This window comes from Apteryx mantelli, chromosome 3, assembly GCF_036417845.1.
Source record: "Apteryx mantelli isolate bAptMan1 chromosome 3, bAptMan1.hap1, whole genome shotgun sequence".
Classification (NCBI taxonomy): Eukaryota; Metazoa; Chordata; class Aves; order Apterygiformes; family Apterygidae; genus Apteryx; species Apteryx mantelli.
The window spans coordinates 139,021,200-139,043,545 of NC_089980.1; the positions used below are offsets into that span (position 1 = coordinate 139,021,200).

At 48.8% G+C, this 22,346-nt stretch overlaps 1 protein-coding gene across 1 annotated transcript in view; it reads left to right on the forward strand.

Annotated features, from left to right (window-relative positions):
* OTOF (otoferlin) overlaps positions 1-22,346 on the forward strand; it is a 118,621-nt gene that overhangs the window by 30,757 nt on the left and 65,518 nt on the right. Inside the window, exons 4-6 of the mRNA XM_067294892.1 lie at positions 10,369-10,468; positions 15,934-16,145; positions 19,710-19,796. Coding sequence (XP_067150993.1) covers positions 10,369-10,468; positions 15,934-16,145; positions 19,710-19,796 — 399 coding nt within the window. The remainder of the gene's footprint in view (positions 1-10,368; positions 10,469-15,933; positions 16,146-19,709; positions 19,797-22,346) is intronic.

A 22,346-nucleotide genomic window follows, 5' to 3' on the forward strand; every position in this document is an offset into this window, starting at 1 on the left:
GGTGGGGGTACAGATAACATCCACCTACAGAAAACCGATACACGGCGAGAACAGGCAGGAGCTGGCTCTCATTACCTGACACGACAAAGAGACTAATTCCAAGTGCTTTTAATACAGCACTGTACTCTCCAGGATAAAAATAGAGCTTTGTTTTGTCCTTTGTATTAAGACTTCTCCAATGATTAGCAGCACTGTAGAATTCATGTCTTTTGCATGAAACTGGACTTGCAGAGCCCAGGGCCCCAGTGCTCACTCTTTCATCTGCAGCAAATAATCCAGTGCAGAATCGCTGTAGAAATAGTATCACGGAAAAATAATTACTCCATGTCCTGCAGTATGTTGCTCATCTTATCTGACTGTTGTCCCAGCCCGAGAGAGCAGGCATGGCCAGCACTTGGAGAGGAGGCTGCGGGAAGGTAGGGCATTGCAAGAGCTGTTGTTTGCAAACCAGAAAGTGCCACGGTTTCCCTGAGACGGTGCTTGGACTGCAGCTGGGCAGGCCATTCTGCTGCTGAGCTTGCTTAAATAGCACAGAAGTCTGAGCTGCAGACCTTGACGTATTGTCGGTGTAGCAGGTGTTTCAGGTCTCCCAATTTTTTTTCCCTCGGTGTGGGAGAGCCCCAGGACACCCTCAGGTCACATCTGGGGGGGTCTGTGTCTGACACACTGGATCACCGGGTAGGTGATGCCTCTGGTGCACACTTCAAGACGTTATTTTTGTCAGGAGAATTGCTAAAATGCAGAAAACAATTAAACCTCTTCAAGCGAAACTTAATATGTTTTTGATCCAGACAAAGTGTTTCCATCGCATTGCAGCACACCCACCTCTTGCTTTGTTTGATTTTGTTCCAGTTCAAAAGAATTCCTTGAGTTCCTTTCTAATTTCACCAGGAAGCCAAAAATTCATATGGGAAGATCTTAATCGGGTTTGGGGGATCATCCCTAAATCTTATGGGTTGTATTTGCCTTTTTTAGCTCTGTTTTGGATTCCCAAACTTTATTACCTGAAATCCGTTCCAGGTGGGTCTCTTGGAGGGAATGTTATGCCTGTCTTAGTCCTTGGGAACAATCCAGTAACCTTGACTACCCAAACATCATTAAAACAGCTTTTCCCAGTAATCCTTTCAGCACTGGAAACACAGAAAGTTGCTTTCCAATGCAGTCATAGGCTGCCTTTATAACCTGCTGTAGTCTGTATGTATTTATTCGCTATGAAGTAGCAAAAAGGATCTAATAGAATGGGAATATGTAGAGAAAGGATGAAAGCTCTGGAACAGCTTTTATATGAGGAACAGTGAATAAATTAGGACTCTTCAAGATGGTGTATAACGGATGGCCACATGGGTAAACTGGAGAGAGAGCAATTACTCATTGTCTGTTTCCTTAGAAAAATTTGGATGTTTAAATGAAAACAGCAAGAAGCTGGCTCAGGGAACCAAAGGGAGTGGGTCTTCAGACAACACTAGGTGAGCTGTGGAACGCCTCACCACAAGATCTTGTGGATACCAAAACTTTACAGGTTCAAAAATTAATTTGATGGCTTCATGGAAGAAAAATCTATATGAGTTATTGAACACAAAGATATCTTCTCTGGCCTAGGGAGTCCTGAGGTGGATATCTCACGTTGGTCAGAAGACTCATATTCTGGAAGACAGGGTTTGATGAACTGTGGTCCTTCCTAATCCACCAGGGCTATCATTACAGATTTGTCCTCTCCTGAGAGCCCAGCCACCCCATTCCTCCCTGTCTGCTGGCTGCACACTTTCTTTTCATGTTTTTCTTAAATCAGCATATGTGTTTTTTTCTTCTCCATTGCACTTCTTGAGGGATTATTCACCTCTGAAGAAGGTCTCAGTCTGACTTCTTTTCCTGGTGATGCAAAATGAGTGTGGTGGGGATGCCACTGGAGAGCAGCAGTGTCTCCTCTCGCAGATACCTCCCCGAGGTGGGGTTTGTGGTGAGTACCAGAGCTCAGGGGTTCGCAGAGCCATGCTCAGGTTCCCAGCCCATAAGGCTGGGGTCTGCCGTACATCTACGGCTGCCAGGTCTGAAAGCAAACGTGACATCCAGCTGAAACCTTCCTCCTGCACAAACCCCCTTGCAATGGGATGACTGCAGTGAGCAAGTCTGCTGCCTCATTAAGGATTTCTAGCATCAGCTTCCATGGAAGGGAAAAAATAAATGGAAAGGGTGCGCTTGGTGATGACCTGAGAGGACTGGTGTCACCAGGGGCAGGAACTCGGAACCGTAGAAGTTTCCATACGACGTGAGAGATGCAAGCTAATCAGCTGAGATGTCTTCAGAGGTATCAGCTCAGCCTTCCTGCGAGTGATACCATGTAATACAACTTGTTCGATTTTGCAAGGCAAGGCCAGCACGTGAAAAAAAAAAAAAAAAAGAGGACATTTGTTTGTGGCTGTGAAATGCTGCACGTGGCTGACGGGGAGGCACAGCTAATTTGGACAGATCCCACAAGGGTGGGAAGCCACAGAGCGCGGTGATCTGCGGAGTCCAGACTTCCCAGGAAGAGGTGCAAAGAATAATCTTGGCTCTCCAAAAAGCCAGAGTAAGGTGAGCAGGGAAGGAGGAAGCTGCATGGGCTGGATCAGTTCAAGTCATTGGATGTATTCGCTGTGGCTGGCCAACAGGGAGGATGTGGCTCGTTGGCCCCCACCAGACTCGTTTTGCATCACCAGGAAGACATCAGATCGCGATCTGCTCCAGCAACCTAAAAACAAAACTTCACACAGCCCAGCTTTGGCTGGCCATAATCTAGGCGCCCAGTCTAAGCTCAGTAGTCAGCAGAGAAAGACCAGAACCTCCCATGAGCATTTCCTCCCAGACACAGACACATCCAAGGCCGGCATTTCCCTTCCTTTGAGGATGGATTTCTCTGCTTTGAGCACAGAGAGCCTGGAGGACACAGGCACTAGTAGCAAACTGCTGGGTGGCTTCAACCAGGTGAAATGAACCCTTCCCTGGTGGCCTCCTAAGCAAACAGACAGAGAAAAGTGAGCAACTGAAGCAGTGCATTTGACGCTGGTATTTTCATCTGAGCTGCATCAGGGCTTTTTGTTTGCTTTTTTTTGTTTGCTTAATACATTTTTGGTCATTGAGCAAAATCTGTTTCAGAAAAAGGGAGTCTTTGAAGATTCCTCAGCCCTGTATTTAAGTATTAAAAGCACAGAGAAAATAGCTGAGCTTCACACAAACTCTGGAAAGGCCAAATATGACATTCCTGAGCAATTATGCCTCAAAACTTTCCATGTTTAGTTAATGATGGGTTGGTAAAATGATCTTTCAAGGGTTACAGGGGTTTCCATACAGCTTCTAGATTCATGTGACTGAAAAATCTGTGAAGTTTGTCAGGATTACCTGGGGGAGAGGCGATGGCACTCTGGGAGAAAGCAGAAAGCGCATCAGCTGAAACTGAGTTATCGTTGGGTATTTGGGGAGCTGAAAGCGTGCTTGGGAGCTGCAGTGCTTGCATTTACACACAGTTACTGTGCAATACTGATAAATACAAACAATTTCCTCTTGTGCCTTACGCAATACATGCCCTGGAGCTTGAACCAAAATAAAGAGCCTTTCTCACTGTGTAGCCACTGCGGCTGTTTCTGTAAACATCTGACCCTTTTAAGTTAAGGCTTCCTAAATTACTTACCTCAATAATTACCCCCTTTGTACCAGGCCTGTATGTTAATGTTTGGACAAGTCTGGTGAAATGTAGGACACAACAGCTGTTTCATCTGAGCAGCTTCCAGATATTAAAAGTTGCTTCACTGAATTAACTTTTTTCAGCAAACTCTTCCAAAAATTCTCATTAAATATAAATGGATTTTATTTCACCCTGGAAGACAAGTAGAATAGCATAATGAATGTCAATCAGCATTGTCTTATTGAAATAGATCCTGTCAGGTAACTCTAATTTAGGATGAGATTACAGATCTGGTTGCTAAAGGTAATGGCAGTAACGTGGATACGCTTAGACTTTTGTACAGTGTTTGACTTAGTCGTGCACAATATTTTGATTAGGAGATGGAAAGTCTGCAAAACTTGACATGGCGCATGCTGAAAGTATTACATGCAACCAGATCTCAAGGGTAGCTGGAAACAGGGATTCATCACTGAAGATGTCTGTTGCTAGCGGAGTCCTATGGGGACCGGGTCTTGTCATACAGCTCTTGCAATTTCCCCGTGTGCAGGAAGAAGACAAGTGGTTATAGCTAGCAGCACCGCCAAGGCCACCAATATTGGGGAGAGCTGTCTAGGGAAGGCTGGCACAGGGCTGTTGCAATTGCCTGGTAGCCTGTAGATATAAACATTACATGACTCAGTGCAGCTGATCGTTTGTCTAGGAATAGGAAACGAGCCATACGTTGTGGGACAGTGACTGCATTTTGGAGCTGCTGCTGTGCAGGAAAGGCACGGCAGCCACGGCGAGTGCAAGTTCTCAGGGTGACGCTGTATCCCAAAGGGCTAGCGTGGTCCCAGGAGGGTAAACAGGAGGACGTGCAGCAGTAGAAAGGTTTTTTTCTATCTCTGTGCTTGGCCCTGAAAAAATGTATCTAGTGTTATGGCTCACAGTTTTGGAAGGATGCCCCAAAACTGGGGTTGATCAGAGAGAAGTAACAGAGAGACTGGTTAAAACCTTAATAGATCTGCCTATATTGAAGACACCAGCAGCACCGTCTCTTTGGCTTATTGATAAGGAAACTAAGAGGTGATCACAACATAGGAGTGGCTACCTGAGAAATGGAGTTTTGGTGGCCATCACTCTGGAAGCTGACGAATCAGCAGGAGTTCATCATCTTTGCTAAGTTTGGGTTGGCTAGACTGAAGCCATGAGGTCATCTATGACCCGTCAATGCTCCATGTAGAAAGATCAGCAACTCCCACAGTCACATCTCAACAGAGGAGCCAAATTCCCCTATGAAGACCCCAAAACCCCCAAACGACCAGACCCCACTGCCATCTTTGCAGATGCCAGGACTGAATGGGATGCCTGTGAGCAAGGCAGCACTCGGGGCATAATCCAGGTTGTAGCTGAGGTTCAGGAGTTCAGAGATGTTGCTGCTCCAGCTTGGGGGGGTCGTAACTGAGTCCTTTGGTGTTAGCAGCTGGTAGTGTCAGGGTGTGAGAAGGCATCTTGGTAGGGGAAGGCAGAGAGAAGATGCTTCAGTGAGCAGGTGCTGCTCCTGGCTGCCCTCTCCACCCTCACAATATTCCTGGGTACCATTTTTTTTCTCAGACACTCTGGAAGATGAAGAGCATCAAGAGCTTGTTTGGGTGGGGGACAGGTGAGGCTTGTTTGTATGTTGCTTCAGCGCAGTAACTTTTATTTATTTTATTGCTTTTTTTTCTGTTTGATATGGGATTGCAGTCATACTTTCAATTTCGCATCTTCTACTTGGATAGGATCCAGTTTCTCCATCTAGCTTAGTGCCCTCCCCAAACATTCCCAGGACCCTTCCCTGCCCCAAGTCCCCGGTGGGTCTGGCCATGGCCAGGCTGGGAAACTCCTCTCTCCTAAATGGGGCCCATCCAGACTTCCTCAGGAATGGCCCTGTCCCAGGCTAACCCCTGTCTGGCAAAACCATGATGGGTTGGGGCAGGGCACGTTGTCCTGGGCCAAGCCTGGCAGGCAGTGTCCCGGTGTGGACAGGTGAGGGACAGTGCCCAGGCACTGTTTAATTTACTAGTTTAAACAGAGCTGACAACTCCAAGTGGTTCAGGAGCGGGAGACAGGTTCTCCCTGAGGTTATTGCTGTTGCACTGGTTGAATCCTTCCTTGGGCACCTGAGCTTTTGCTTTTTGGGGTGTGCAACAGTCCCAGACTGTCCTGGTCTGAGGCTTTGAGCAAGCTCTAAACACCGAACCAGCCCAGCCTGGAGCTAGCAATTTGTGGGTTTGAAACAAAAGATGTTCCTATAGTCTGATAAAATTACGAGTGACCCAGAAAAAACTCTCTTTCCACCAGCAGAACCGCCAGGGAAGGGAGCAGGGCATTTGATGAATTATGAAACGCTTGGAAGTGAAATACTGTGTGGAGAGCTGCTGAATATTTCATTCCCTTTTGCCTGGCTCTTGCCTGCCAGGGGAAGCGGGTTGGGAGGGGTCCAAGAAAGGAGACCTTTATCCCAAGCCTAGCACAGATGCATCCTTCTAATAATTCATACACTTACTACAAACTGAGCCCTGGCATCCAGTCTGCAAGAGGAGCTGGGCAAGGCACACAAGACAGGCTGAAGGGCTTATAAAGATATGCTGGGAAGACAGTGGCAGGGGCTACATCTCACCATCTTCCCAGGAGACAGGAGCATCTGCTCTTTGCGTGTTGCTGGGGTCTGGATATTGTGGCTGGGGAGAAATTGTCATACGGGGCTAGAACCGGCTCGAAGATACCTGCTTTTATCCTCTCCCTGCTATAGCAACAGCCTGTAATTATGAGCACTCAAAGGCAGCCTATGCTTTCAACTGCAGCTCAGCTGGAGAGAGTACAGAAGTGCTGGGGCCAGATATGATGTTGCTCTGCTCTTCGGACTTCTCTCAAGAGACTTTGTCCCAGACAGGAGACAGCACTGAAGCAGGTCACAGAAGCAGGGGGTGTCTGGCAGGTCCTCTCATGTTGTTAGGAAGGGACCCCTGTGCCCTGTCCCACCACCATCCACTAGCAGGGGTTTAGAGGAAGCAGAAAGTGTGTCAGAAGAGCCCTTCCTTCCCCCAGTGTATCCTCTCAGCTTTGGCTTTAGATGTTTCCCATGAAATGCAGTTCCCTGGCAGCAAAAATTCATTGCAAACTTTTGTCGTTACTCATTTAAGACTAATGCCTCAGTTATTTCTTCGGGGGTCAACGCTACTAGCCGTCATCTGAAACTACCACCACCACTGTACAAAACTGGCCCCTTAATTGACTAGTGCCTGAAGCATGTAATCTAAAAGGAGAGGTGCAGGGAGCTGAGTTTGTTTGGTCTGGTGAAGAGGAGGCTCAGGGACAACCTAGCAACAACCTACAACTACGTGAGAGGGAGTTTCAAAGGTAACGGTAGTGACAGATGAAATAATAAGGGGCAACGGGCACAAACTGGCTTGGGAGGTTCAGGTTGAATGTTAAGAAAAAGTGTTTTCCCGGGAGGGTGGTACAGCCCTGGGAAAGGTCAGCAATGAGGCTGGGGATCTCCATCCACGGAGGTTTTCAAGATGTGGCTAGACAAAGCCACGGGCAACCTCATCTAGAGTTGGTGATGGTCTTGCTCAACGTGGGAGGTCTCCTCCAGACAACAGTTCTCTGATTCTGACATATTGACCCTGAACAAAAAGATCTGTGGCCTGCTCTGAGATCCTTAAGGAAAAAATTCAGCTCAGCATTGATTTGTTGCTGAAACAGCAGCTGTGAATATTGGGCTGCAGGGGATTTCAAATGGGAAATGAAGACACGTTCGGGCTGTGAGAAATGAGTGCAGGCAGATTCTTAACCCTTTGCAATTGCCAAATAAAGTGAGGTAGCTTGAAACCATTTTAGAGCAGACTCTGCAGCCTAAATGGCAAGCAGAAATGCCCAAAGCTGTGGTATTGCAGTCTTACAGATGCTTATCCTACCTCCCTGAGTCTGAGGGTACTGAAGTGGGGGGCTGATTGCAGTCTCATGTTAAGTACCCTGAAGTCAACTTTTCTAGAGCGTTAAATTGTACAAGGGACAACTGTGTCCCTCAGAGAAGGAGCACACCCTGTCTTGAAACCACAGCTCTTTCTTGAGGGGTAACTCAATAAACCACGGTGAACTAGGAGGGAGTCTAAGCCCAGGGTAAATGCTCTGGAAATCAGGTTGGTTCCAGGTTCCTCCATTTCATTCTGCACTGCCCATCATGCTAGTGAAGACTCCTCATGGCTGAGGAATGTCCCCACTTGTAGACACGTCTGTCATTGCTGTATCTATGCAAAAAGCTTCCTGCTCCTTCAGCAGTCCACTCTGGGGCAAAATTCACCTATGGCCAAATGTACTTGGGTCCATTTGGATCTAAGCGAAGCAGTGGAGCCGTCACCACACTTTAGCCTCTGCCTCATGAGCTGTGTAGCATTTCCAGAGGACTGCTTTTATATAATGTGCCACCTGCAAACAGGTTAAATACCGACTCTTACAAATACATGCAAGAGCAAGCACTGCACACCTCATTACCAGCTGAGCCTCGCAATCCTACACAAACAAATCTAACTAGTAAGCAACCATACTAAAATAACTTGATTTTAGAGCTCAGGTTACGAGAGTAACCATGCAAACCTGACTTCCCTGAACAGCCACCTACTGAAATCAAATCCAGCCATGAGCAGAGAGCAGCCCTCCAGAGCCCTACAACAGAGCCCAAGATCAAATCTTGAGAAATAAAATGCAGGCTTTCCTCAAGGAAGCCTTTCTAAAACAGCAAAGAGCTGCTAATGGAGAATCACATTATTTGGCAAACCGTGAAATCCAGGCTGATATGGCATCCTTTTTCCCTGATGAGCCCATTCTGAAAGAAGATGTAGGTCTCCTTGGGAGACGATGATGCATTATTCATTTTGCATAAAGCGCTGTGAAATACACAAAGAAAAGGTGTTTGTGTTTAATGGTCTATGCGGCGTCTTGAGCGCAGAGTTAAAAGAGCTTAACGCTAGGGTCTGCCTGCGTGCACAGCATGGGAGCTGAGGCGAAGGGGTGAACGTCCTGCAGGGCGCTCGGTAAGCAGGAGCTGGGAAGGACCCCAGGTCTGCCGTGGCTGGACTCCTTCGCTTCTGAAGCATCACACGCAGCTGCAGCAAGCTAAAGCAGGGACCATTAGAGATTTGTTGTAAAGCAGGGTTCCCCTGCTGCTACAAGTCAGATAGAGCTAGGCAAGCGGACAAGCAACATTAAGGTGGGTGGGTTTTTTTTTTCCCCTCAGGGAGTTTATTAAGGCGTCACCCCCTGGAGCATGCCATTTGATGGAGTAACTTTGCTGCACAGTCTGATTTCTGTTCCCTGATCGGTGAAACATCCAAGGCAGTAATGCCTAATCCCCACGTAACACAGTGGGGACACAGGAGCGAGTGCAAGGAAGGGTCATTCCCCATGGCTGGGGAAGGAGGAGAGGGTTGGCAGAGGCAGGACGGAGGTGACTCCAGCCCCTGCATCAGTGAAAACGCCAGAGAGCTGCGCAGGGCTGAGCAGACCCTGCTCTTCCAACCAGCCCCAGTTCGGAGGGTGACTCAAAGCATAACAGGACGGCTTGAGAGTTGGGAAAGACACGGTCCATCCTCAGCTCTGCCACACACCCTGCATGACATGGGGCAAAGCTGATAACCCCTGTGTACCTCGGGTCTGCCGGCTGCTCTGTCTCTCTGGAGGGCTGTGAATATAGACACCGCATCAGGTGTTTGGGTTAAACAGGATGGGAGTCCTCAGTATACCCCAGCATAGCACTGTGAGTATTTATCTCCCTCTCTGAAGTGACGTCTTGATAAATCAGCATTGCAATGAGCAAGTGATGCCCTAAGGTTTGCAAGGAAGTTGTTTAATCAGCAGCAGCTTTCTCGCTGGCTCCAGACAGCAGAACACTGCAGAATTATTCCTGATATGCCCTGTAATATCTTTGCTGCCATCTGGGATTATAATGTTAGCGATAACTTGCAAGGCAGATCGCACAAGGCAACTTAGCATTCACTGTTCCAGGGCTTTTGCTGTGCCAAGAGTCACTTATTGATTCATAGTTGGCTCTTTTTTCAAGCTGACTTAGCCCAGTCTGGGAAGGTCCCTTTGGTGGAGCACCAGAACATGAAGAACATAAAGCCACAGCTCCTTGACAAGCTGTGAGCTGGCAAATAAGTAATGATTTCTATTAGAGAGCACTACACTTCTCTGCTCTCTGTGGTATCCATTCTGGCCTTTAATTTAATGAATGTGGCTGCATTTAGCTGCACACGGTGCTGCACTCCCTGGCGGCTAGAGCAGCAGGCTGCAGTGAGCCACAAAGAGCAATTAGAAGCCTACATCCCGCTAATCTTGGGGGAATTTAGGTGGTGGTCAGATGTTCATGGGAGAACTGGCCATGCTGGTTGGAAGATGTCGTACGCCTGCACCTCAGCCTCAGCATTTGTCCCAGTCCATGATAGGAATCACCACCACCTGCTGCAGATCCGGTGGGACGTGAATCCTCCTCACCTGTTTCTGAGCTGCAGTTCCTTGGCCCAGCACCAATCCTACATCTCACGCCTACATCCTCACAAGGCCAATGGGAAGGGAAGACACTCTTACACCCTCTGGCAACTGGGCCAACAAAGCCCTTTCCCAGTAGGAATGGATGCTGGTGGGGGCTCACAACAGCTCATCTGACCTTTCTCTTCTCTGTTCCATAGGCTCATTGGCACTTTCCGGATGGTCCTGCAGAAAGTGGTGGAGGAAGGACAGCTAGAGGTGACAGATACACTCATAGATGACAATAATTCAGCCATTCAGGTAAGTCACAAGGAAGATGTGGCTACCGCTGCCTTTCAGTAAGTGGTCCATCTCTCTGGTTGTCTCTCTGCTGACTCTCTGAGGGAACAGTCACTTATGTGTCTGTGTGATGCACCTGAATCTCCAAATCCTCACCCCTTTCCTCCATCATGTTACTCTTGGGATAGGGATGCAGACAGGAATGGGTGAGGTTTGCATGCCCTTAATGCTCGATTTGCACACTGATAAGGTGCAGTTGCTTATGCACAGCTTGGAAATAGCCTGACAAAGTCCTGCTACTGGAGACCTGTGAGAGCTTAGAGCACAACATGGTCTTTAGATCCCGGCAGAGAAGCTGAGCAACTGCTTTGACAACTGTCCCACGCTGAGCTCTGTGTTCTCGATGCTTTCTTGCTCCTAAGCAATCCCATGAGGGCTCTGCCCCAGCCATTAGTACATCAGCTTTAATCTGTACCAGCCCCATGTTTCCTCCGACTGCTACCAGACCCAGACAGCCTCTGCCCCCAAGCAACCTCGTGTTGTCTCTTTCCATGACTAACCCTGTGTGTGTCTATTCCTGGCCAGTCCCGTCCTGCCATGCCCCCTTCGGCAGTAGTGATTATTTGAAATGATCTACATTTGCAATGTTCGTCTCTGTCCCCCGGCACTACCTTTATCTGACCCCTGTGGCTCATAGCAAATGAGAAATACCTCATACAGCAGCTGGCCTAAAGTTTTGCTCTTTATAATCCCGTGGAGAAAGTCGGGATAAGGAACGCCTGCAGGGAGACTTGCCTTGCAGACAGCCCTGCCGTTTGCTATCAGCTGTGTGACATTGCTAACATGGGGCTTAGCGATTGCACGGTCCCTGTCGTGAGCTTTGGCAAGGACAAGGCTTCCCACTCCGTCTGAGTCCTCACCGCTTCCCCGGAGCCCCCGATACCGAGGAAAAGACTCCCTGTCTGCATATCAGCCGCTGTATAACTCAGTGTTTTTCAAATCTAGTTAACACATCTCACGGGAGCTGTTTCCAGTGGCGACTGAGTTTTATAACACACTTGGAAATACAGCTACTTCTAATCTTCTTGTGTATCAAACCCCTGGTGTTTTCATTAAAAAAATAAAAACTCAGACAGTCCTTTCCCCTCTCCCCCCCCCCCCACTTTTCTATTCCATCAAAAGCTGCTTCCTAGGCTCAGCATAAAAGAAATGCACAATTACATACAACCTTCTGTGCTAACAACAGGCAATTAGCAATGAAAAGACTAGTGGTTTCATTAGTAGGAGTCAGGAGATGACTTCTCCTGCTGGTGGAGAGGGAATGCAACTAATAAAAGTACAAGGAATCTAGCACTGAGGAGGAGGAAAAAAATGGAGCGAATGCAGACCCAAGACACAGTGATTTCAGGACTGGAGAAGAAGCCTCCTGGTGGGATGTGCAAGCCCATTCTGCATGGCTTATCAGAAAGGACATTGGGAAGTAGCCTCGTTGAAGTCCGTGGGAACCTCCTAAGGAAGAAAAATCTCATGTTTTCAAGACCCTTCAGTGTAGCAGAGAGAGACAGGAAAATCAATGGCTGGAAATTAAATTGAGGCAACTTCTTAATGCTGAGGATGATGGATCTTGAGAATGAATTAACCTAAGACCAAGTCTGCTGTCTTGTGGCCTGGCCAGGAGTTTGGTGTATGTTGCGTGGTAGGTCAAAGCAAATGATCTGCTACCCTTCGCATTTTTAAAAGCTGTGTACGTCTAACTGGAAGAAACTGGAAGGCAAACAACCTTCTCCCAGCCCATACCTGATGTGCTGAATAGCCTGGGCTCGTCACGTCTGTTCTGAGGGGTCTCAGGTTCCACATCTGTAACACAGGGCCAAAAATACTGCTATGTCTTAGTCTCATTGCAGCTCTGCTGAGACTTTTGTCAGTTGGTATCTGCAGAATTCTCTGAAAAATGAAAATACTGAGAGTTGTGTACTGCTACAAAATTGGGGCAGCCCAGGGAAGGCAGATTTTACAAGAGGGGTCCCTCTGCGATCACGCAGTAAGACCCCACATGTTCTCCATCCCCTCAAGCTGTTTGCATACACAGGCACAAATCCTGGGTTTCTGGTGCTTGCTTTGGGAACAAATGCCACATCCCTCTATTTCTCCTGCATTTCTGGGGCACGGTCTTAGCCTCAGATCACCCCTGTTCTACATGGAGTTGATAGGTAAGCATGCGTGTGCTCGTATTTTGTGCTTTTAGCCGGATTTCAGAGTCCTTCTCCCATGCTGTATCCATAGCAACTTCAGGGACAGAGAGACAACTTAGATTCATGAACCCTCTCTCTCCAAACCGTCCTCTCCCAATCTTTGCTCCAGCGAGGCGGATTACTTCAGACCGAGGGAACCCTGAGGACAGAATCCAGAGGGCAACGCCTGGGGCGTTCTGCATGGAGAAATGTTGGTGGAGATATAAATTGGGAATAGCTCCTGGTGGGTATCAGAGTCAGCTCTCCTAGAGAGGTGACCTGTGTTCTCACAGCCTCGAGAGCTGCTGTTTCTTCTATTGGGACACATCCATTAAGGGCTGTTGCAAGCAGAGAGAAGGCAGGGGACCGAAGAATGGTTGGATATTATTAAGAGGCGGAGATGGACAGGGATGGAAAGCCACTGCCTGTCAGACAGGATAACTGGCCATCTGAACTCCTGGTCCTTGGAGATGCAAAGGAAAAGGGATTTGCTTGGAAGGAACGTGCCCCCCACATTGAGCAACCCGGAAAACAAATCATCTGCAAGGGCTGCAAAAGCACCCTCAGAATTAGGCAAGAAAACAAGCTCCTTCAGTCCTCTCTCTGCAAACTTTGCCTCCCTCAGATCCTTGAAACCTGTGGTTTTAAGCACGTGTTTCCTCAGCAAAGGCACCTGAGCAAGATCTGGAGCTCTCCTGGGCTGGGTAGAGACAGCTTTGATCTACTGAAATCGCAGCGGAGGACAGGCAGGTGCACGCGGCATACGGAGCAAGGCAATTCCTCTCGCTCCGTGCCTGCCTTTTCCCATTGATAACATGAGGAGAGCAGCCAGAAGTCTCCCGATAAAGAGGAAATCTTTTTAACGAGCTTGGGAGCCTGCGTTCACCCTTCCACGTTACACCTCTACGTGACTTGCGCGTCCACGTGTGCTGCTATAGCCCGCGGAGACAGCAATCACCCCCGGAGGGTGATTCGGACCCGAAACGTGGGAACCGGCCCTGGGATGAGAGGCAGAGCCTCATGCCGCGGTCTGCAGGGCAGGCGAGCTGCTTTGCACTGAAACGTTTGCGCTGCTCACCCTTTTCCAGCTTTCGTCCGACAAAAGCACCAGCAATAACGCTTGGGGGTTTGGAAGGGCTGTTTGTAAAAATGGGCATTTTCTGGCCAGAGAGAGAGAGAGAGACACTTTTCTTTTCTTCACTGCAGGCATTTCTTGGAAAGTAATTTCCAGGCATAGCTTCCTCAGTCTGTAATCAAACACAAAGGAAAGGTTGAAAATTGTTCTCTTTTTTCTGTGCTGACTGCAAGACGTCACTGGCAGTTTTCAGCCAGCTCTAATAACGTTATTGACTTGCCTTAGTAAAGAGTTTAAAAGATTCAGGAATTATAAAGCCAGACAGGATATTACAACCAGGTAATCTGGCCTCTTACACTAGAGGCTCTGGGAAGTCTTAGAATTTATTATTATTTGAACTTGTGGAAAAGACAAATAAAAACGATTTTAAAATATCCAGTGACAGGGGAATCCACCAGCCCTTCAGTTAACCATTCCACTAGTTAATTTTCTTTACTGTTTAAAATGAGAGTTTTGTTTCCAGTATGAATTTCTCTTGGTTTCAGCTGACAGCTGCTACTTCCCTCCAAACAAGTGATGGTTTTATTCAGCCCAAAACAAAATGTTTCATTTTATCGGGCCTATAATTTTTCATTTCTTTTTATAGATTTTTAAACTTTAAAATATTGTTAAAAATGAGATTTCAAAAATAAAGTGTTTTACAATAGTCTTGAAGTGGCTTGAAAACATGAAAAAATAATGGTTCAACACAGATTTTTTCCTTTTTTTGTATTTTCTATTTTTAAACTAGCTGAAACAGCTTGGTGAGGTCAACACAGTGTGGCAAATCATTTTGATTGACTCTAATTTCTATTTTGCACTACATAGAATAAAATCAATCAAAACCTTCCTCAAAGCCCTGTTTCCGACTGTGTTTGAATCACCTCTTAACTTCCATTTGTTAAATGTACTAAATTCCTTGAGTTCATGTCTCATATTTTCCAACCTTTCAACATACCTGTGACAAGCTGTGGTTAGAGAGAGTCAGGATACTGTGTCTCCTCCTAAAAACATAGATGAAAAAGAAAATACTTTTTTGCAAATTTTCCTGCTCCTGGCTTCTTTGCCTTTTCACCAGTTCCCGAAAGTTGACTCCTAAATGGATATTAATCATGGAAATTTCTGTATACCCCAAAATAGCCTTGAGCCACAGAGCTGGAAAGGAGCATCTAACCCACCTTCCCCAAGGCAGGATCAATTCCACCCATTTCTCCCAGAGATGTGTCCTACCTGTTCTTTAAAACCTTCTGTGACAATCACCCATTTTCCCTGGGCAGTTGAGCCTGGTGCCAGGAAAATTTTTGCCCCTGTGTCTAAAATCAACCATCATCTTTGCATCAAATATAACCTCTGATTTCTCACTTGAAGCTGAATGGAGATGGGCACAGACAGCTGAGGAGCAGCGCACGGCCCTGGCGCTGATTAGTTTATTGCTATAGCAGCTGAAAGGAAGGAGTCTGGGATAACACAGGGCTCCAGCAGCTGCTAGACAGGAGCGAGATGCAGCGACCAGACATGGCACCGCAGCCCTGCACAAATTCTTAACAAACGATGCACTACAGGAGAAAAAATAAAATAAAAACCAGCAACTTGAGTTGTTATCAGCGGCTCTTGGTGCCTTCAACGGCTCAATGGGAGCCTGGCGGAGGTGATTTAATGCAGCACAAGTTAGTGGGCTGGGCAGAGAGGTAATTCAGATATCACCCTGTCAGATTTTCCTGCCTGCCCACCTACAGGCAAGGCTGTGTCTGGAGCACGGCTCTGCAGCGCAGGGGCATTTGATGTCACTCATATTTGGTGCAGCTGGTCTGGGATGCACCAGCAAAGCCAGGCAGATGGGGGGGGTCCCTGAGCAGGAGGGAGGTTTGTAGCGCAGTTGGACCATCTCCCGGCATCCTCTGCCCATGGATGGAGCTGGAGGCTTGCTCCCCAGGTGCTGCATGCCATGGGGGAGAAGAGACTGGGTGGGTTGGTAAGGCAGCAGACGGCTCCAGCTGCAGCTCGAGCTTGTGATGAACACGTCCAAACCTACTGGAGCAACAGCACCTCTTGCCTTTCAGGTCTTGGCAGGACCTGCCTTCCTCCCTGTGCGGCATCACTCTGACCTCACGGGCTGAACACGTCTGTGTTGTGTGTTGCAGACCAGCATCTCCATAGAGGTCAGGTACCAGGCTATGGACGGCACGGTGGGTGCATGGAACGACAAGGAATTCCTGGAGACCCCCAGCCTGCAGTCAGAGGGGGACGGCAGGTATCCTTTAGAGACGGACAGCCTCCTCTCCGGCCACCGGCAGGGTTCGGCCGTGTCTCCGGGCAAATCCAACCAGCAGTCTGCAGAGAGGAGCTTCAGGAGGTAATGCGAAAAATAAATACTCGAAGGTGTGTGGTGGCAGACAGCCCGGGGAGGGGTTGGCTGTCGGTCTGTTCTTGTTATGGGAACTGCTGCTTGCTCTTGGGAAGCAGGGGAGAGCGTGGGGTGGGCTGGATTTGCTTTTCCAGCTGGACCAAGCCAGGCTATGCCTCAAGACACCACTCCTCTTGCAGGGGAATGATGCCTGAGAATGAAATTAGCTCAGCAACCTCCCTCCAGGTTTCCTTCCTCCTCCCTGTGAGTGATGCCTTATTTTCAGAAGAAGGGGGTCTGCCTCCCACGCATATGATGGTGTGTAGCATGCGGTGGAGGAGGCTGGATTTCGAATGTAATTAAGTACAGGTTCAGAGAGGATTAAGGCTTTGACTGTTGGTTAGGCATCTTCATACTGGACGGGATTAGAGCCATTTGCAGATGTGTGGTGGGGTCTCGCATGTCGGAGGTGCTCGTTATGCCACCAAGGGTCAGCTGCCTTCGGTGCAGAAGGATGGAGGTGTGCCAGGCAGGGTGCATCCAGGGGAAGAGGGCAGGTTGGCAACAAGGTCACACCACTGTGGTGGTTTCTGGGGTGGAAGGTGACAGTGCCTCTGAAGGGTGACCGTTTTCTAGGGGGCATTGCAAGTGCTCACATCGCATGGCAAGGCAATGGGCACAGCAAAGACTGGAAAAGCAACCAGAGAGATTGAGGGACTAAACATTAACCCTGGAACAGACAAGCACTGAATTACTCAAAGACATTTGGAAAGCTTCCTCCACAGTGGTCTACTGGGACCTCTGTACCCCACCAGGCTTCAATGAAATCACATACCAAACCCAATGCCTGAGCAGGAAAGCCATGTTTGGATTAGCTGAGGGATCCTTTATGCTGGAATGGCAGGTGGAGACACCTCCAGTCCCTCTAAGGGATGCTGTTACCAGGTTTCTATCAATCTGCAAACCCACACTAGGGACTTGGATGGGTGGAGAGGGCTCAGGACTGGGGAAGCTGCAATTGGCTGCCTATTGGGACAAAGTGCAAACGGGACCAATTCTGCATCCATCCATGTGTCCATGCAACAGCTTATGGATGCTCAGGTCTCAGTCTAGAGGAACAAACCGCTTCCACCTCAAACGCCAGCCACAAGGCCAAGGCAAGGATGGACAATGAGGCCAGAGCACTGCAGACACAGTGATGCTGGGCCAGATTCAGCCCACCCCATCACAGATGCCCAAAACCTGGCGCTCAAATCCTCTCACAGCTTATCAGATAACAGAACAATTTTGCAAGCATAGAACCACTTGTGTATAAATATATTGGGTCGGTGGGCTGCTAATCCAGATTTTTAGGCTGCTTTCCAAAGTTTATGTAGTTCTTTCAGCTGGAAGAGTAGAGACCTCAAAGTCCTGAACTTGCTAAAAGTCATGTGGAAACAGATGACGTAGCAGAGGAGAGAGAGTCTGTAAATGAGAGAAACACTACCGTGTGCACTTAGCCCTGGTCAGGCATTTGCTCTGCGCTGGCTGGCTTTCCCGGAGCCATGAGATGCTTTGCAAAATGGCCAGGTGCCCCACGATCTTCCCTGAAGCCTCTGGGAGCAGGAGAGGACGATGACATTCCTGGGCCTGGCCTGCCTGGTGTTGGATGCGATGGGCTGGACAGGCCATGTGCGCAGGGGACCCAGGCAGGGTATCACAGAGCTGGGACCTCCGATTACCCCTAAATCTCCCCAGACTGGCACAGCCCCTGTTTGAGGATTGCAGTCAAACTGCTTGTAAGCCGCTGGTGGACACCTTCCCTTGGGCTGTCCAAAGGTGGACAACCCTTGCCTTAATAAATCTACATGGGAGCCCAGCCTAGAGATGTAAATCCAGACATGTCCCTAGGAATCGGATGTGTTTTTTAAAGGCATTTACATCTCAGGAGCTGCTGTATCCGTGTAGCTCCCACCCTGGGTTTATGTGCTTGCATGCTTCGGTGATATTGCTTTCTGTCTGTGCTTAGCACTTTATTGTGGCCACATAAGGGCAGAATTTCTTTTTTCCCACAGTGCGAGTTTGAGGAAAGATATCCCCAGTCACTCACGTATCTCCTAGGCAGTTAATTAACTGTGTGAATTGGGTTGAAACGTGTGAATTTGCAGGCAAATCGAAAGTGCAGATTCGTTTCCCAGCTCAGTGAACTGTGATGTTGCCAAACAGGGAAGGTGCTAAAGGCCTTAAAAAAGGGGGATCACATGGCAGCGTACCAGGCACAGCCCCGTTTACAGAGACCTCCCGTTTCAGGGTCAAATCCTGCCAGTACCCGCCAGCGTCTGTCCTCCTGGCACAGCGGGATCCCGTCTGCCCCGTTAGCCCTATATCTTAGGAAATCAGCATCCTGTCTGCACTACATGGACTTTCAAGACGTGATGTGACTCAGATCACTTTTTTTCACGCTGGAGATCTAATTAACACTGTCAGTAGAGCTGTGTGGTGGATACTTCGCCTGCAGCAGACACCTGCAGGTGGTCAGATGAGCTGTGCTTAGAGGCTGGATCTCCAGGGACTGCAAAGTAAAGTGGAAGATGACCAGCTTGGAAGGAGGTGTAGGACAGCCACAATTGGCCTGACAGGTCCCACCCTGGTGCACTTTTCTACGAGAAGGCATGTGGTTTGCTGAGCACTCCCACCTGTCGGCACAGATGTGCGTTGTGGCTGAAGGTCACCCGGCTGCACCCTGGTGCTGGCTGCATTGGACGGTGCTGAACCAAAGACCTTTTTGAAGTGGGTTTGTACGTAGTCGATGCAAAATGCTTCCCAGGGGAGAGCGAAAGCAAATGCAACAGTTTATAAACAGGCATCAGGGACGTTTGGAAGTTAGATTCCACTGTGGCATTCATCCTCACACTGCATTTCCTCCACAGGTCAGTGTCTCTTAGCAGATGTGAGAGTAGTTCTTGATGGTCACAGTCAAGCAAAAGTCTCTTGATATTGGCCTTCAGTTTCTCCTTCAGTTCCACAATGCTTTAAAAATAACACTTTTTTGCATAGGGCTTATTCCGAGTGAGGCCGAGTGCTATAAGTGACCGATCAGCACCTCTTCTTGGGCTCTTCCAAGAGAACTGGATTTTTGTAACTCCTTCCCATTGCTTCACAGTCCTGGGTCACAGTAGCAGGCAGTGACCTTCAGCAGTCATGCAATGTAAGCGAGCTAATAAACTAACTGTTTTAAGGGAGGAGAGGAAGGAGCATCCGTCAGCAGACATCCCAAAAAAGCAAGGCATGATATTTTCACTGTCCCAAGCAAGTTAGCACATGAAAAATTGCGCTAAAGCTCGAAGATGTCCCAGGGTTTTGCCTGCTGCCTTTGTTCCGAGGACCTCCCCATGTCCTTTGGTTTGGAGACTTGTTTCACAGCAGATCGTTTTGAGTGCAGTGGGTCTGGCAGGCTTCGTTGCGTCTTGGTGTCCTCCACTCACCCTTGCCAGCCCCAAGGGCCATGGTCATTAATGTGGCCACCGTTAACGTTACGAATACTGAGGACAAAAGTCAAAAGGGCTGATGTTTTCCGTGTCGCCACCCTCGCAGGATGGAAGAGGACGAGATGTATTACCACAGCGAAGATGAACTTCTGGGAGAGGGGGACACCCTTAGCCAGGGATCCCTCAACACGAGGTAGGGAGCCAGCCAGCACCAACTCGTGCTGCTGGCAGTGGGTTTTGCAGTGCTGTGTTGCTGCTGCCGTGTCCCTGTGCGCAAGCATCGCCCCTGGATTCCCACTTCTCAGCTGCAAGAGAGCTAGGAGGCAACAGTGATGGAGCACCTGGGATCTAGGATGGAGAAGGAGCTTTGGGATGAGGCTACAGTCAGGGTACTACCTTGTCTGTGAGGCCTCCTTCCTTCTCCAGGTCCCACCACTCATCAGGCACAGTTGTCCCCAGATTCAGAGGTCAGCTGTGCCCAGTGCATGGTGAAGAGCCTCCTGCTCTCCAGGGCTGTCAGCATCAGCCCTGGCCACAAAGTAAGTTGTCGCACAAGGCTGTCAAAATGGTCGCTCCATCTGATTATGCGCCCTCACAAATTCATTAAATGGGTTTCTCTTCCACTGGTCTGCTGAGGAAGCTCAGAGGCATCAGTCCAGCTCATGGCTCTTGCAAGGTTGGATGGCCCTCCTTCAAATTCTTACCTCAGCTGGTTCCTAGCTTTCCTGGGGAAAGTGTCTCCATTTCCAGACCTATTTCCCCTTCTGCCATAGCCCATGTCTGCACACACAGACAGCGTCCTTCCCTTCCTGTGATATGCATGAGGATTTGATTCTGCTTGCAGTGGCTTTTTTGCAGTGCAGTGCTGTGAATTTGTTTCCCACCATGGGCCAGAGAAAACTTTTGGGAGGAACTGCAGCAAAGAAAAATTCAGGTAAAACCCAGGGGCCAACCTGATGCTTCTGAGAGCTACCTAGCACTGTGTGAGCTGTCACTCCTTGCTTTGGACAGCCCTGTGCAACTCTGTCCACCTCCTGTGGTGCAAGGGCAGGACTCAGCACTGCTCAGCTCCAGGGACCGGAGTGGGCAGCCTTGCTGGGCTGGAGGCAATGGAAGGATTTCCCTTGATTCCCACAGGCTTTCTATCAGTGTCATCTCCATTACAAAGCTGTTTACCTCCTCCCCTGGCACATTAGGGACATTAGCTTCTTATTCAGCTTATTTCCTTTCCTGAGGGGATGCGGAGAGGGGGAAACAAACAGACCTTGAAATGGGAAAAGCAGCATCAACAGCACGGAATACGTAAGCAGTGCTGTGCTTGCCAGCAACTTCTCAGCCAGTTGCTCGCAATCTTGCCTTAGAGAAGTGCCAGCAGTACTGGCGAGCTGCACATTGGAAACCTGTGCTGGCAGTGGGGGTTATATCAGAATTAATTGCAGCCAGCCTCAGTCTCTGTGCTGTTAAAGACACACACCTCAGAGGGAAATACCATATTTGCTCTTGTAACTTCTCCACGCCTGGAGCAATGATTTCAGTTCATCCACCATTGAGAGACCCTGGTAGTTCTTAGAAAACATTCACAGAAGGTGCACGCTCTATATTTTTGGGCAAAATCTTGGGTGAGGGAATGAGATGGGGGAGGCACAGCTGATACAGGGAAAAAAAACCAAACAGTCCGAATGAAAGCACAGATGAGGCAAGGGGCCTGGAATAGCAAAAACCAGCAAAAAATATAACCGCAGTCAAAATTCAGTGTTTCAGTGAAAAAGGTTTGCAAATCCCTTGGCCCTGCTGGGCAGGTGTTAAGGAATGGCCCTGCTGCAAAGGGGATTATGGTTTGACGCTGCAAAGTGTTCAGAGGTAGAACTTGCTCACCCTTGTTGCCACCTTTCCGCTCTGATGCATACAGCGCTTCGATCGCCCCTGTGCTGCCAACACAGCTGTTTGTGTGGCCAAGGCAAGGGCCAGATCAGGGGCCAGATCTGCTTGGAAAAATAGTCCAATAGCAATAAATAAATAATGACTCCGGGCTTTTATTGTTTGTTTTCCAAAACTGGATCGCTCCCCTGGTCCACTTCCCGGTGGGATCACACACCCACCAGAGAGGCTGGCTCCCAAGGAGTAAAAGGAGGGAAAGGCTGCTAAAACCTCACACCACCTTTTCTCTTGAGCCACAGCTTGGATTCAGACTTTGCAGTTTTGTGTAGAAGCTCAAACCTGAGGGTCAGCGGATGTGAAGGTCTGGCTAGGTCACTTGCCAGGGTCACCTCTGCCTGGTGGCTTAGAAGTCACGAGGTCCTTGGGTCCAGGGGGTGCATGGGCAGCCCAAGGAGGTTACCAATCGTAGCTGATGCTGGCAACACAGATAAATCCAGACCGAGCTCTCGTACAGAAGTTATAAACCTTCATCTCTCTGGGTATGTTCTCCAGCTGCTGTTCCTGCCCGGCGTGGCCATGCAGGGTGCCCAAGCCAGTGTGCAAAAGTGAGCAAAGACTCCCAGTGCCCTGCACTTGCCCCTCAGTGAAGCAGATGGGCTGATGGGCTAATTTAAAGTCAATTTAGGGCTCTCTGTTGGCTTTGCTGGAGCCAAGGGCTCTGTCTGCATAACGGGGCCAGAGATGGGAGCTGGACCTTGATCATCCACTGTGGGACACCAGGGCAGAGCCATCCCCAGGGCAGTTTGGATGGGCTCTGGATGGGATGGGAGGGTTCCCCCACCTGACCTTGGTTGTAGGTAGAGCA